The sequence below is a fragment of the Macadamia integrifolia genome, chromosome 7 (assembly GCF_013358625.1).
Source record: "Macadamia integrifolia cultivar HAES 741 chromosome 7, SCU_Mint_v3, whole genome shotgun sequence".
Lineage (NCBI taxonomy): Eukaryota > Viridiplantae > Streptophyta > Magnoliopsida > Proteales > Proteaceae > Macadamia > Macadamia integrifolia.
The window spans coordinates 34,480,079-34,496,891 of record NC_056563.1 but is presented as its reverse complement, the minus strand read 5'-3'; the positions used below and the strand labels follow the sequence as shown (position 1 = coordinate 34,496,891).

The following is a 16,813-nucleotide window of genomic DNA, read 5'->3' as shown; positions in this document are numbered from 1 at the left end:
TTTTTTTTTTTTTTTTGGTTGGGGTTGGAAGACAGTAGCAGTACTGATTATTTGTGGGTGTTGCAGCCTCCTAAAGTCAAAGCATTTATTGACAAGGTCATCAAAATCACATTATCTGATATTGCAATACCCCTTTCAGGTTTTCGTTGGGAGTACAATAAGGTGATAACATGTTACTCATACTGACCCTGCAATCCCCTTACCTTTTTATTTTTTATTCATGTATTCGCTGCCTTTCTTTCAGGGGAATTTCCACCATTGGCGACCGCTTTTTCTACATTTTGATACATATTTCAAGACATATATTTCTTGTAGGAAAGATCTTCTCTTGTCAGATATTACTTCAGAGGATTTTCCAAAAAATGCTGTCCTACAAATTCTAAGAGTCATGCAAATAATATTGGAGAACTGCCATAACAAGAGTTCATTTAGTGGCCTGGAGGTATGCCGCAGTACACTGTATAAATTGTCCAATCAGGATGTTGTTTTTGTTTTTTCTAATATGTCTTTAATCTTATTTTCTTGTCAGCATTTCAAGCTTCTACTTGCTTGCACAGATCCTGAGATTGTCATAGCTACATTAGAAACCCTTGCCGCTTTAGTGAAAATTAATCCTTCCAAGCTACATGTGAGTGGGAAGTTGATTGGATGCGGCTCAGTAAACAGTTGTCTCTTGTCTCTAGCGCAAGGATGGGGGAGCAAAGAAGAAGGCTTGGGGTTATATTCATGTGTCATGGCTAATGAGAGAATCCAAGATGAAGGGCTGTCTTTGTTCCCGTCTGATGTAAAGAATGAATGTGACAAATCTCACTATCGGTTAGGGTCGACCCTTTATTTTGAATTTCATGGTGTCAATTCCCAGAATGCTGTGGGTAGTTCCGGGAATATGCCATCCAACTTGCGTGTTATACACATCCCAGACCTGCATCTGCATAAGGGGGATGATCTATTATTTCTGAAACAGTGCATTGAGCAATATGATGTACCTCCAGAGCACAGGTTCTCATTGCTGACAAGAATTAGATATGCTCGTGCCTTCCAATCTCCAAAAACCTCCAGGCTGCACAGCAGAATTTGCCTTCTTGCATTCATTGTGCTTGTTCAGTCCAGTGATGCTCATGATGAACTTGTGTCCTTTTTTTCCAATGAGCCAGAGTATACAAATGAGTTAATTAGGATTGTGCGCTCTGAAGAATCTATTCCAGGAAGCATTAAAACACTTGCAATGCTTGCACTGAGTGCACAGTTGGCTGCATATTCGTCATCTCATGAACGTGCAAGGATATTGAGTGGATCAAGCATCATTTCTGCTGGCGGGAACCGAATGATTCTGCTGAATGCACTCCAGAAGGCAGTCTTGGCACTGAATAGTTCCAGTGATCCATCATCTCTTTCCTTTGTTGAAGCTCTTCTACAATTTTATCTGCTCCATGTGATATCTTCTTCAAGTTCTGGAAGTGCTATTAGGGGATCAGGAATGGTTCCAACCCTATTACCTCTGCTACAGGATGTTAATTCAGCCCATATGCATCTTGTGTGCTTTGCCGTAAAAACTCTACAGAAGCTCATGGATTATAGTAATGCTGCTGTGACCCTGTTCAAAGATCTGGGGGGAGTAGAGCTTTTGGCTCAGAGATTACAGACAGAAGTTCATAGAGTTATTGGTCTGGTTAGTGCAGATGGAAATTCAATGGTCATTGGAGGCCAATCAAGATATGATGAGGATCGGTTATACTCCCAGAAGCGGCTCATCAAGGCTTTGTTGAAGGCACTTGGGTCTGCTACTTATGCCCCTGCAAATTCTTCAAGGTCCCAGAACACCCATGATAATTCCTTGCCTGCCTCTCTTTCATTGATATTTGGCAATGTAGAGAAGTTTGGTGGTGATATATATTTCTCAGCAGTGACTGTTATGAGTGAGATAATCCACAAAGACCCTACTTGTTTTTCGTCTTTGCATGAATTGGGTCTTCCAGATGCCTTTCTATCATCAGTGGTGGCTGGAATACTCCCTTCTTCAAAAGCTATTACATGCGTTCCCAGCGGTCTTGGTGCCATTTGCCTTAATGCAAAAGGCTTAGAGGCAGTTAAGGAAACCATGGCATTACATTTCCTTGTAGACATTTTCACAAGTAGAAAATACGTGGTTGCAATGAATGAAGGTGTTGTCCCTTTGGCAAATGCTGTTGAGGAGCTCCTGCGACATGTATCCTCATTGAGAAGCACTGGGGTGGATATAATCATTGAAATTATTGATAAGCTTGCTTCCATGGGTGATGATAATGGAGGCTTAGGGTCGTCAGGGAAAGTGGATGGTGGTACTGCAATGGAAACTGATTCTGAAGATAGGGAACAAGAGGGGCATGGTTGTCGTGTGAGTGCAATGGATGTGGCAGCTGATGGCATCAGTAACGAGCGTTTTGTTCAACTGTGTATCTTCCATGTGATGGTACTGGTTCACAGAACAATGGAAAATTCTGAAACTTGCAGGTTTTTTGTGGAAAAGAAGGGAATTGAAGCTTTAATGAAGCTCCTGTTGCGGCCTAGCATTGCACAATCATCTGAAGGGATGTCAATTGCTTTGCATAGCACAGTTGTGTTTAAGGGTTTTACTCAGCATCACTCTGCTGTACTGGCTCGTGCCTTTTGTTCTTCTCTAAGGGATCGTTTGAAGAAAACTTTAGATGGATTCAATTCGGTGACAGGTTCGTTTTTGCTGGATCCGAGGATTACACCAGATAAGGGAATCTTTTCCTTGCTTTTTGTTGTTGAGTTCCTTTTGTTTCTTGCTGCCTCTAAAGATAATCGTTGGGTGACTGCGTTGCTTACGGAATTTGGAAATGGTAGTAAGGATGTCTTGGAAGATATTGGGCGTGTGCACCGGGAACTTCTATGGCAGATTGCTCTCCTTGAAGATGCCAAGCTGGATGTAGGGGATAAAGTTTCCAGTTCTGGTTCTAGTGAGGATCCACAGAAATCGGACACAAACGCTGGTGAAACTGAAGAGCAAAGGTTCAACTCATTTAGGCAGTTTCTTGATCCATTGCTGAGACGAAGGATGTCAGGATGGAGTGTTGAATCTCAGTTTTTTGATCTTATAAGCCTATACCGTGATCTTGGTCGTGCTGCCGGAGTTCAGCCCAGACTTGTTATGGATGGTCCATCAAACATGCGGCTTGGATCTAGTCAGCACTTGCATGGTTCTGGTTCTACTGATGCTTCAGGGGCTGTAAGTTCAATGGAAGCGGATGCCCAGAGAAATTACTATTCATCCTGCAGCGATATGATGAGATCACTTGCTTTTCATATCAGCTACCTATTTTTGGAATTGGGAAAAGTCATGTTGCTTCCTTCTCGTCGACGGGATGATACTATGAATGTGTCCCCAGCATCAAAATCTGTGGTTTCTACTTTTGCCTCCATTATATTGGACCATTTGAATTTTGGGGGACATACAGATTCATCTGGTTCGGAGGCATCTATATCATCAAAGTGTCGGTACTTTGGTAAGGTAATTGACTTCATTGACAGCATTCTACTGGACAGGCCTGATTCCTGCAATCCTATATTGTTGAATTGTTTTTATGGGCATGAAGTTGTTCAAGCAGTCTTGACCACTTTTGAAGCTACGAGTCAGTTGCTTTTTGCGGTTAATAGAGCACCTGCATCTCCTATGGACACTGATGATGGGAGTTCGCTGCAGGGTGAGAGGGAAGAAACAGATTATTCATGGATTTATGGGCCCTTGGCTAGCTATGGTACACTAATGGACCACCTAGTGACTTCATCCTTTATTATTTCTCCTTTTACAAAACACTTGCTTGGCCAGCCTCTCACAAATGGAAATGTTCCTTTTCCTCGGGATGCTGAAGCATTTGTAAAGGTTCTCCAGTCCAAGGTACTAAAGACGGTGCTTCCCATTTGGACCCATCCTCAATTTACCGAGTGTAGTTATGAGTTTATCACAACAGTTATCTCTATCATGCGGCATGTCTATTGTGGAGTTGAGGTGAAAGATGCAAGTAACAACAGTGGAGCCCGTATGGTAGGCCCCCCTCCAAATGAATCTACTATCTCAATGATTGTAGAGATGGGATTTTCAAGGGCTAGGGCTGAAGAAGCTCTGAGGCAAGTGGGAACAAACAGTGTGGAGATGGCAATGGAGTGGCTATTCTCACATCCAGAGGAAGCCCAAGAAGATGATGAGCTTGCCCGAGCTCTTGCCATGTCCCTAGGCAACTCTGGGATGTCCCAGAAAGATGATGTTGATGGAAATGCAAGTAACCTAGATCAGGCAGAAGAGATTGTCCAGCTTCCCCCTGTTGACGATTTGTTGGTGACATGTATCAGGCTTCTGCAGATGAAGGAACCACTAGCTTTTCCAGTTCGGGACCTGCTTGTGATGTTATGCTCCCAAAATGATGGTCAATGCAGGTCGAAAGTTATTTCCTTTGTCATTGAACATGTTAAGCTTTGCAGTTCAATTTTGGATAGTGGAAACAGTGGCATGCTATCTGCTCTGTTTCATGTTCTTGCGCTGGTTCTTCATGAAGATACAGCGGCTCGAGAAGCTGCTTCCCAACATGGGCTCATTAAGATTGCTTCTGATTTGCTTTCTCAGTGGGATCCTAGCATGCATGATGGACAGAAAGTCCAAGTTCCAAAGTGGGTGACCACAGCTTTTCTTGCAATTGATAGACTGCTGCAGGTAGATCCGAAGCTAAATTCAGATATTTCTGAGCAGTTGCAAAAAGATGATGTTAGTAGCCAGCAGGCTAGTGTAACCATTGATGAGGATAAGCAGAACAACTTGCAGTCTACTTTTGGGTTAACTTCACGATATATAGATGAGCATGATCAGAAGCGACTTATTGAGGTTGCATGTAGATGTATAAAGAATCAGCTACCTTCTGAGACGATGCATGTTGTCCTTCAGTTATGTGCTACACTTACAAGAACTCATTCTGTAGCCATTGCTTTCCTTGATGCTGGTGGTTTGCCATCTCTATTGTCCTTGCCAACATCTAGCCTGTTTTCTGGATTTGACAATGTTGCTGCTACTATAGTTCGTCATATTCTTGAAGATCCCCATACTCTTCAGCAAGCAATGGAATCTGAGATCAGACACAGCCTTGTATCTGCCACTAATAGGCACTCTAATGGAAGGCTTACTCCACGCAATTTCCTTCTAAATTTGGCCTCTGTCATCTCTAGGGATCCAGTGGTCTTCATGCGAGCTGCTCAGTCTGTCTGTCAGGTTGAAATGGTTGGTGAAAGGCCATATGTTATACTCTTGAAAGATCGTGAGAAAGATAAGTCCAAGGAGAAGGAGAAGGCATCGGAGAAAGACAAGCAGCAACTTGTCGATGGGAAGACTTCTTTGGGTGACTTGAACTCAATGGCTCCTGGAAATACACAAGGCAAATTGCCAGATTCAAGTACCAAGAGTGCCAAAGTCCATCGGAAATCTCCTCAAAGTTTTGTTAGTGTAATTGAGCTTCTTTTAGATTCTGTGATAACTTTTGTTCCTTCACAGAGAGATGATGGTGTGGTAGATGGGCCATCAATAGCAGACATGGAGATTGATGGTGCTGCAAATAAGGGCAAGGGGAAAGCCATTGCAACTGTTTCTGAAGAGTGTGAAACCAATAACCAGGAAACTTCTGCATCTCTTGCAAAAACTGTATTCATTATGAAGCTGTTGACTGAGATACTACTGACTTATTCTTCATCTGTTCATATCCTTCTCCGAAGAGATGCTGAAGTCAGTAGCAGTAGAGGTCCTCCCCAGAGGGGTGCTAGCGGGAACTATAGTGGTGGAATATTTCATCATATTCTTCAGAAGTTCCTACCATACTCTGGAAATCATAAGAAGGAAAAGAAAGTAGATGGTGATTGGAGGCAGAAACTAGCAACAAGGGCAAGCCAGTTCTTGGTTGCATCCTGTGTTCGCTCTGCAGAGGCTCGGAGAAGGGTTTTTACTGATATTAGCCATGTCCTCAATGACTTCGTTGATTCATCTAATGGTTTCAGGCCACCAGATGGCAGCATTCATGCTTTTATTGATCTGCTCAATGATGTCTTAGCTGCTCGGTCTCCCACTGGGGCATATATTTCAGCAGAAGCTTCAGCAACTTTTCTAGATGTTGGATTGGTTCTGTCTCTGACTCGGACTCTCCAAGTTTTGGACCTGGATCATGCAGACTCTCCTAAAGTTGTTACTGGGCTTGTCAAGGCTCTGGAGGCAGTTACAAAAGAACATGTCATTTCTGCTGATGGGAAGGGTGAGAACACTAATAAGCCTCCTGAACAGAGCCAACCTGGAAGAACAGATAATGGGGGTGATAGATTTCAGTCTTTGGAAACTAATTCCCAGCCTGATCGTAGTGAAGCAGTTATTGACCAAATTGAATCTTTTACAACAGTCCAAGCCTCTGGCAGCTCAGAGTCAATTAGAGATGATATGGAGCATGACCGGGATATGGATGGTGGTTTTGCTCCTGGAGCTGATGATGATTTTATGAATGAAAATTCTGAGGAAGCTGGGGGTATTGAAAATGGAATGGATTCTGTAGGGATAAGATTCGAGTTCTCTCACAATGTGCAAGATAATATTGGTGATGAAGATGATGATGAAGAGATATCTGGGGATGATGGAGATGAAGGTGATGAAGACGAAGATGAAGATGATGAGGAGCATAATGATCTGGAGGAGGATGAAGTTCATCATATGTCGCATGGGGACACAGATCAGGATGATCATGAGATTGATGAAGATGAGTTTGATGAAGATGTGTTAGAGGAAGAGGATGAAGAAGATGAGGATGACGACGAAGGAGTTATTCTGAGGCTTGAGGAGGGCATCAATGGAATAAATGTTTTTGATCATATCGAAGTTTTTGGCAGAGAAAATAGTTTCCCGAATGACACACTCCATGTGATGCCTGTTGAAGTTTTTGGATCAAGGCGCCAAGGGCGTACAACATCAATATACAATCTTCTAGGACGATCTGCAGACCATGGTGCTCCTTCCCAGCATCCTCTTCTGTTGGAGCCACCTTCTGCACTACATCCAGCGCCTCCTAGACAATCAGGTGAGTAGTTGATTTCCGTTTTCTGGTTTTTTATTCTGTAATTGAACTCCATTATTTGAATATTACTGATGCTCAACTGTGAAAATTTCAGAGGGTTCAGCTGATATGGTCTTCTCTGATAGAAACTTGGACAACTCATCATCACGGTTGGACACTATTTTCCGGTCACTTAGGAATGGACGGCATGGACATCGTTTTAACATGTGGGTAGATGATAGCCAGCAGCGTAGTGGATCAAGTGCAACTGCAATACCCCAAGGCCTGGAGGAGTTGCTTGTCTCCCAGTTGAGACAGCCCACACCTGACAAACCTTTGGATCAGAATACAACTTTGGCGGAGCCTCAAGGTGAAGGGGAGGCAAGTCATCTAGAAGAATCTGAAACAGGAATGAAGACAGATGCACCTGTAGAGACTGTTGTAAACAATGGTAGCATTTCTACACGACCATCTGGTTCCACAGGAGTGGATGGTATAGGAAATTCTGATGGCACACCAATAGAAAATGATCTTCATGGAAGGGAGGAATCAAGTGCACATACTCAAGCTGTTGACATGCAGTGTGAGCGCAATGATGCAGTTGTGCGGGATGTTGAAGCAGTAAGCCAAGAAAGCAGTGGAAGTGGTGCAACTTTGGGGGAAAGCCTTCGAAGCTTGGAGGTGGAAATAGGAAGTGCTGATGGCCATGATGATGGGGGAGAAAGGCAAACTTCTACGGATAGACTGCCTTTGGGTGATCTCCAGCCAACTCGAGTTAGAAGAACAAATGTATTATTGGGAAATGCCAATCCGGTAAGCAGCCGAGATGCATCTCTTCAGAGTGTTATTGAAGTGTCAGAAAATCCTGATCAGGGAGCAGATCAGAGTGGTCCTGCTGATGAGCAGCAGATCAACCGGGAAGCCGACTCTGGTTCAATTGATCCTGCTTTCCTGGATGCTCTTCCTGAGGATTTGCGTGCTGAAGTACTTTCAGCTCAACAGGGTCAAGCAGCACAGCCTTCAAATGATCAGCCTCAGTCTGCTGGAGATATTGATCCTGAATTCCTTGCAGCGCTTCCCCCAGATATCAGGGCAGAAGTCCTGGCACAACAACAAGCTCAGAGACTACATCAGTCGCAGGAATTGGAAGGGCAACCGGTTGAAATGGATGCTGTTTCAATAATTGCAACATTCCCTTCAGACTTACGAGAAGAGGTAGCGTATTATTTATTCTGCTGTAATTTGCAAAATTTTGATAAGTTTGTTTCTTGGTACCATATGTAAACATATTTTGCATTCTCAGGTGCTCTTAACATCCTCTGATGCTATTCTAGCCAATTTAACCCCAGCTCTCGTAGCAGAAGCAAACATGTTGCGTGAGAGGTTTGCACATCGGTATCATAGTCGTACTCTTTTTGGCATGTACCCCAGAAGTCGGAGGGGTGAATCCTCCAGACGTGGTGAAGTTGTTGGAGCCTCTCTGGACAGAATTGGAGGAGGAATTGCTTCTCGTAGATCAATGGGAGGTAAACCACTTGAAGCTGATGGTGCTCCTCTGGTGGATACGGAAGCTCTGAAAGCCATGATCCGGTTGCTTCGTGTGGTTCAAGTAATCTCTCTCTCTCTCTCTCTCTCTCACACACACACACACACACACACACATGCGTGTGTTTGTGCATGTGCTACACAGGGAGGCAAAGCCTTTTATGAATCTGTGATACATTGATGTGTAAATTTATGCAGCCATTGTATAAGGGCCAATTACAGAGGCTTCTCCTGAATCTATGTGCTCACCATGCAACGAGGACCACTCTGGTGCAAATTCTGATGGATATGCTGATGCTTGATATGCGGCGGACTGTCAATCATTTGAGCAGTGCTGCAGAGCCATCATATCGGCTTTATGCTTGCCAGAGTCATGTTATGTATTCTCGTCCTCAGTATCTAGATGGTAAGGATTTACTCTGGTTCTCTAGGACTGTTTTGTTCCCCTCCTGCTCTCCCTCCTGTATTTCTGTGTTTGTTCCTGTGTTTTTTTTTTGGTGGTTTGGGGAATCGTGAAAAGTATTTTTGAATATTTTGACAGGGTACATTTTTGCAAGGAAAATTCATTAATTGCTACTTTTGTTCTACAAGCTATATCTGTTTTTTTTTTTTTTTTTAAATATTGTGTAGATGTTAATAATGTATATAATATGATGAGGTCATGATATTAGGTGTGGGTATTAACAAGCAAGAGGAACATCTAGCAATAGTAACTGATACACTTCCAAGTTTCCTTTTGTTACTTTCTAGGTGTCCCTCCCCTGGTGTCTCGGCGTATTCTGGAAACTCTGACATACTTGGCACGGAACCATCCTTCTGTTGCAAAGCTTCTGCTTCAGCTTGAGCTTCCACAGACACCGGTTAATGAGCCAGAGAGCCCTGATCAGGCACGTGGAAAAGCTGTTATGATTGTTGATGATGACATTGAAAGCAAGCAACATCAAAAAGGAGATTTCTCCATTGTCCTACTTCTAAGTCTGTTGAATCAACCACTGTATTTGAGAAGCATTGCACATCTTGAACAGGTAATGCTCACTTCTTGTAGTTTTCGGTGTTTCTTTATTTACTTACTGTCATTTTTTTTTTTTGGGTTCCCGCATTTTGTTTTAAATATTAGTGAGTTCTTTGCTTTCCTATTTCAGTTGCTAAATCTTTTGGACGTAGTCATTGATAATGCTGAAAACAACTCCAGCTCATCCAATAAGTCTGGGGAATCCCCTGTAGAGCAAACATCTGGTCCTCAGATGCAAGATGCTGAGCTAAATGTCACTGGTGGTTCATTTTCTGTTGGTGATGTTAAAGCATCCAATACTGATGAATGCCTCAAACTCTCAGGTTCTGGCACAAGTAATGAATGTGATACTCGAGCTCTATTATTCAGCTTACCACGAGAAGAACTTAGGCTCCTATGCTCTTTGCTTGCACGGGAGGGGTATGTGTATCTTATATAGATCTCTACATTCATATTTTAGTATGCAATTTTTTTTGGATTAATATAATGGTTGGTTTACCCTTATTTACTTAAAAATAGATAGATTTAGCTGGGTAAGATTGGTTGTATCCTTCAATATGGTTGATTTATGCATGTCATATCATTTGAAACTTGTATGCAATTTGTTAAACTTTTAGTCATACATGCTTGATGGTTTTTAAGTTCTTTATTATACAACAGATCTTTGTCTTGTTTCTTGTTTGCTGTGCAAAAAATATTGCCATAATTCGTAAAAAATAATCATGGAATGAGACATTGATAATCTTTAATGGTAAATACTAAATGCAGAAACAACACTTTCATAAATTTTGAAGAACTTAAAAAAAAAATACAGAAAAGTTTTCCCTATTTTTTATGAATTTTCTGCAATTTTTAAATCCAGAAATTAAAATAATTAATTTTTGGACAAAAACCCGATTCTGTGGGGCTATAGATTGGCCAACAGTGTCTGACATATATAAACGTGAGCTCCAAACACTTATTTTTAACATTTGTTTTTTCAAAAATTTGCTAGAAAATCATTTTTCCAGAAAAAAACATTTTAAAAACTGAAAATAAATTCTGGCTTCGTGAAGTCATAGAGCCAGAATTTATTTACCTTATTTTTTGCAAAAATTAATTTTTGGGAAAAGTGATGTACCTCCAAGTATCCAACTTTGAATCTTGAACAAATATTCTAACGCAGCAAATCGGTTGCTTGCAATGCATTCCTTAATGCCAACAACTTGTTCCATGTTTTTGTATGGGGGGGGGGGATTTGGCAAAAATCACAAAATCAGAGGTTTTCCCAAGGTTTCCTGGTGGGACCTACGAAACCAGCGAAATGGGTTGGTTCGAAACTTATGTTTTATTGCTTAATATGATTGTAGCATTTTTGTCAAAATTTCGCCAAACGAATCATATCATCAAAATTTCAGCGGAGCACCAAAATTTTGACCGAGATCTGATATTCTTTCAGTGTCAATCATTTTGTTTCAAGAATTGTCGAACTTTCGCAAAATTTTGTACCATACTTGTATATTTAATGACCTTTTGCTTTATTTATTTATTTATTATTATTATTATTTTTTATTGTAGTCTGGATATACAATGTTTATAGTTAGAATTCTTACTATTGTGAATTTGTACTTCTCTATTTCTCTTTGCTTGGTTTCAGAAATGAACTTGCTCATTTATTTGTTTTTTGTCTGTTTCATTGTTTAATTGACTGAATTAGCACACTTCACTTGTTCTCCTAGGCTCTGTGGATTGATCTTTTTGCAGATTGATATGATGGCTCTGCTGTCTTAGGTTGCATTAATTTTTCGTCAGTCATGTTGATGCAATTTCTAGTTTTGAAATTGCAAGCTAAATGGTTAGTTTGACATTTCTCTCTCCTCAGATTGTCGGATAATGCTTATGTTCTTGTCGCTGAGGTGTTGAGAAAGTTGGTGGCTATTGCTCCGACTCATTGTCATCTATTTATTACTGAGCTAGCTGATTCTGTTCGACAATTAAGTAGATTTGCAATGGATGAGTTGCATGTATTTGGAGAAGCAGAAAAAGCACTCCTCAGTACAACTTCTACTAGTGGGACTGCAATCCTGCGGGTTTTGCAGGCATTAAGCTCTCTTATTTCATCCTTACTAGAGAAAGAGAAGGATCAACAAACCCCCTCTAAAAGGGAGCAAAATGATCCTCTCTCTCAGGTAGGAGAAATTAATGCTGCCTTGGAGCCCCTGTGGCTGGAGTTGAGCACTTGCATAGGCAAAATAGAGAGTTACTCAGATTCAGTGAGTGATCAGTCAGCATCATCTAGAACTGTCACATCCACAACCGCTGGTGTATTGCCTCCACTTCCAGCGGGTACCCAAAACATCTTGCCATATGTAGAATCTTTCTTTGTGACTTGTGAGAAGTTGCATGCTGCACAGTCTGGTGCTGGTCACGACTTCAGCATTGCAGTGACTTCTGATGTTGAAGATGCTACATCTGCTGCCCAACAGAAGACTTCAGGTTCCCTTGCAAAAGTTGATGAAAAACATGTTGCTTTTGTCAAGTTTTCAGATAAGCATAGGAAGCTATTAAATGCTTTCATCAGGCAGAACCCTGGGTTGCTTGAGAAGTCATTTTCTCTCATGCTGAAGGTTCCACGTTTCATTGATTTTGATAATAAGCGTGCTCACTTCCGGTCCAAGATAAAGCATCAGCATGATCATCATCATAGTCCGTTGAGAATATCGGTAAGAAGAGCATACATTCTTGAAGATTCATATAACCAACTGCGCATGCGATCGACTCAAGACTTGAAGGGGAGGTTAACTGTACATTTTCAAGGGGAGGAAGGTATTGATGCTGGTGGACTGACGAGAGAATGGTATCAGTTGTTGTCTCGGGTTATATTTGACAAAGGAGCACTACTTTTTACGACAGTGGGCAATGAATCAACATTTCAGCCAAATCCCAACTCTGTCTACCAAACGGAGCATCTCTCATATTTCAAGTTTGTTGGGCGAGTGGTGCGTGTTTTCTGCTCTATGGACCCTGTTATTTTTTTTCTCTTGATTATAAATTTTTTGAGCTTGTCTTCTGTGCTCTGCAGGTAGGAAAAGCACTATTTGATAGTCAACTTCTGGATGTCCATTTCACTCGATCTTTCTACAAGCATATCCTTGGGGTTAAAGTAACATATCATGACATTGAAGCCATAGATCCTGGTTACTTCAAAAACCTGAAGTGGATGCTTGAGGTGTGTTGCATATCTCTCTCTCTCTCACACTCTCTCACTCATTTTTGTGTGCATGACGAACTTGTTTCCTGGTCTGTCTGCTCAGGACTTATTGGACAATCTGGGCAGATCAAGTGATGCCTAATTTTGTGTACAAGTAGAGTACTGGGTCTTCTACTCATTTTGTCAAGTTTCAGACCCATGACAAAATTGTGTTGGCCATGTGGTTGGATATGAAGCTTTATATCCTAGTAAAATATTGTTGAAAACAACTAGATGGATGACAATACCAAGAAAAAACTGCCTATCAGGAAAAAGGGCCGGGTTTGCCCGAGTGGTGGTGGGGATTGGTCAATAAAATTGGATTTGGTTCCAAAATTTTGAGTAGACCAGTGGAGGTAGTGCCCTATCTATCTAGGTGCTGACTAGCTAGGTCAGGTGTCTAATAGACTTGCTGTGTATATAAATGTGCGTGCATGCGGTCACCTTTGTATTTATGTATATATGTATGTGTCCATGCACATGTTTCTCTTTGCTGGGCTCATTAATTAATTATCTGCTTGTTAACTGCAGAATGATATAAGTGATGTTTTAGACCTTACTTTCAGCATTGATGCTGATGAGGAGAAGTTGATATTATATGAAAGGGCAGAGGTAATAGTTGCTACCTGTCTCTGAAAATTATTTAATGATATGACACTTTGTAGTCAAGTCTGTCATGATTAAATTTCAGGTCACTGACTATGAGCTGATCCCTGGTGGCCGGAATATTCGAGTTACTGAGGAGAATAAACATGAATATGTTGGTCTTGTTGCTGAACATCGGTTGACCACTGCTATTCGTCCTCAAATCAATGCATTTTTGGAAGGTTTCAGTGAGCTGATTCCTCGGGATCTAATATCTATCTTTAATGATAAAGAATTGGAGTTATTGATTAGTGGGCTTCCAGATATAGACTGTGAGTTCCTTAAATTGCCAATTTTAGCACTCACGCTGGATATAATTTCAATTTTATGGACCATCACCTCCATCAATATCCTTGAAAACTAATGAGTGCTATTCCTATGTTTTTTCTTCTACATTTCTTTCAGTAGATGACCTACGGGCAAATACTGAGTATTCTGGATACAGTGCTGCATCTCCTGTTATTCAGTGGTTTTGGGAGGTTGTTCAGGGTTTCAGCAAGGAGGATAAAGCTCGTCTCCTACAGTTTGTGACTGGCACCTCGAAGGTACTTCGTTGTTGGGAAACTCTATAATACCTGTACCGGTCTTTATAAGATAGCCACTGTTTTTTGTTGTGTGGAAACTCTAAACTTTACCAGTCTTTGTAAGATAGCCACTGTTTTTGTGAAGCAGTCGATTTGTTGAAACATGTCCTATGAGGGCCGAGGGCAGTTTTCCCATATTATGTCTGGCCATCTATGCAATATAATTTCTAGGTTCTGCATTTGGCGATTAACTACTGTTGTGATACTGTTTGGGTGATGGCTATTCTATTTGTATTACCAAATATTGAGCAGTTAAAAGTTAATTGATAAGATAAAAGTGGTATTAAAAAAATATAATGAAACAGCATAAATATGCAACAGAAATAAAAGAGAAAACCATAGGTGAGGGGAAAAAAGGGGGGTGGGAGAGTAAAATGATTTGTATCATTTTCTTCTGTCATTGCTTTTGTAAGCTCTTTCTGAGCATGGCTGTTGACCTGTTTTATGTTATCCTTCACTTTTAATATGTTTATATAATAATGTAAGGAAAAAAGAAATGATCAGAAAATTTTCCCGTTGCATTAACAATAATTTCCTCCCCTTCTGGTGAACACACAGCAAATATAGAAAACACTTGAAGGGTTACAAATATTTGCCCAGAGACCTACCTTAGTCCATGTAATAAACTTGTTTCCGTATTTGAAACCCAAGGTTTACCATTGCACATTTTTTTCCCCCCTGTTGCCATTAATGATTCACTGCACAAGTAGCTATGGTATTATTCTTTTGCAGAAATCTTACCGAGTGATGTGCTGAATTGTTATACAAAACCTTGCAGGTGCCCTTAGAAGGTTTCAGTGCACTTCAAGGAATTTCAGGCTCACAAAGATTTCAGATTCATAAAGCTTACGGGAGCCCTGACCACTTGCCTTCGGCTCATACATGGTATTCATTTCTTTTCAAGTTTTGTATGAGCATTTTTGAGCAATAGATATAAATGTATATTTCTTTGTCTCTTGCAATGTGTGCACACATACCCACACCCCTCTCTCAAGGTTCAATTCTGCCAGAATCAGCCTCCACCAATTCCAATTCCAACTCTGCCAGAATCGGCCTGAACGCTAAAAAAAAAGCCCCATTTTTTGAATCAAGAATCGGACTGAATCTGGTTCCATAGAATTGGCCATCTGATTCTGATTCTTAAAACTGTGTCCACACTTTGCATCTACATGCTGCCTGCTTATATAACAAATTTGTCACAGTTTTTGTAAATGTGCATGCCTAGGCGATCACTTTTGTCTTACAAGATACTGCAGATGGTCTGCTTTGATGACTTATCCTTGTATTTTCTGTGTTCACTGCAGTTTCAACCAATTAGACCTACCAGAGTATCCATCTAAACATCATCTGGAGGAGAGACTACTACTGGCAATTCATGAGGCCAACGAAGGGTTTGGGTTTGGTTGAGAAACAGTTGGGTATCAAGTAGAGTCCTGTAGATAATATTGTGTTTACATAGAAAAGAAAAGAAGAGAAAAAAGGGGGGGTGGGGGGAGAATTGGGGGTTGGTGGGGTAAGAGCAATAGAGCTGATAAAGTGTTAAATTTAATTGTACAGTATTTTTTTTCTTCTTCTGTATTTACTAATTACTATGGTAATGCTTCTGGCAGTTTTGTATTCGCCAATATACCATATTGCCTATTGTTTTGTTTCCTGCCATGTATTTCCCTTCTTGATAGTCTCACCTAATTTTGGTGATGAAGGCTGTGTTTGTTATGCATTCTCAGAATAGATTCTAGATTTGAAAGGCATTTTGAAGTGAGAAAGTAGAGAAAAATTGGATTTCAGAATGCATTCTAGATCCAAAATCTATTCAAAAGGTGCATACCTAACACAGCTGAAATAAACTATTTAAACGATTTGAATGAGGAAGCAGGCATAGAGGGAAGACCATAGTTAGCAAATTCGGATTTGGGAATTATTCGGGCGGAGAATTATTCGGAATAATTCGATTGATTAATTTAAGGATTCAGTCAAAAAAGCAAAAATGACGTTTTGTTCTTTGTTTTTTTTTTTTTAATATTGTTTAAGTGGACTGAATAATTCGGTTTAATTTGATTCGGCCCGAATTATTCGTGTTTTAAATTCAAATTAGTAAAATTTGCGTTTTTTACCGAATTTTATTTTTAATTCGGATTAGGTCAGAATTTTTTATTTAATTCGGAAAATTTTGATTCGGCCGAATAATTCGTGAATTATTCGGCCGAATTGCTAACTAGGGGGAAGACAGACTACCTTCGAAGATCAAACAGAGAAGCTGGGTTCTACTTTCTTTTTTTTTTTTTTTTTTTTTTTTTGGGTGGGGTGGAGATAGTAAATTCCTCGTGGTCTCACCAATGGTTGACAAACCGAAACAAAAATATTAAAACGTTTTGAAGTCAAGGACTTTCGCCATTTCGGCTTGTGGCTCGTATCACAGAACTATCTTTTTTCGGTAATGCGTATCACAAAACTAGCAACATAGGGAGACATGGTATGTTGATAACTTGATATGAGGCCCTGTACCATATTTGCCTAATTGATGAAAAATCAGTTTGAAACAAGAAGGGGAAATTGTTGAAATTGAATTCAAAGTGAATGTATTTTGGAAATGCCATGAGATTCTTTAAGAGTGAAATGGCATTTGCAAGGATGAGGTTTCGGTCTCATATCAGCCATATGGGGACTGATTTTACATTGGTTTCTAAAAGGAATTGATGTGGATTGATATGGTCTTAGGTCCCTTCAC

The 16,813-nt window shown here is 40.6% G+C and overlaps 1 protein-coding gene across 2 annotated transcripts in view; it reads left to right on the top strand.

The window, feature by feature from the left end:
* The window catches only part of LOC122084445 (E3 ubiquitin-protein ligase UPL2-like), a 17,281-nt gene extending 1,711 nt beyond the window's left edge, over positions 1–15,570 (top strand). For both annotated transcript variants that reach the window (XM_042652679.1, XM_042652678.1), the window contains exons 3-17: positions 67–162; positions 245–442; positions 530–7,094; positions 7,186–8,285; positions 8,374–8,679; positions 8,814–9,021; positions 9,366–9,640; positions 9,758–10,047; positions 11,489–12,605; positions 12,689–12,835; positions 13,388–13,468; positions 13,548–13,773; positions 13,907–14,046; positions 14,864–14,970; positions 15,390–15,570. In XM_042652679.1, coding sequence (XP_042508613.1) covers positions 67–162; positions 245–442; positions 530–7,094; positions 7,186–8,285; positions 8,374–8,679; positions 8,814–9,021; positions 9,366–9,640; positions 9,758–10,047; positions 11,489–12,605; positions 12,689–12,835; positions 13,388–13,468; positions 13,548–13,773; positions 13,907–14,046; positions 14,864–14,970; positions 15,390–15,492 — 10,959 coding nt within the window. In that variant the 3' untranslated portion in view covers positions 15,493–15,570. The remainder of the gene's footprint in view (positions 1–66; positions 163–244; positions 443–529; positions 7,095–7,185; positions 8,286–8,373; positions 8,680–8,813; positions 9,022–9,365; positions 9,641–9,757; positions 10,048–11,488; positions 12,606–12,688; positions 12,836–13,387; positions 13,469–13,547; positions 13,774–13,906; positions 14,047–14,863; positions 14,971–15,389) is intronic.
* Positions 15,571–16,813: the final 1,243 nt, after the last annotated feature.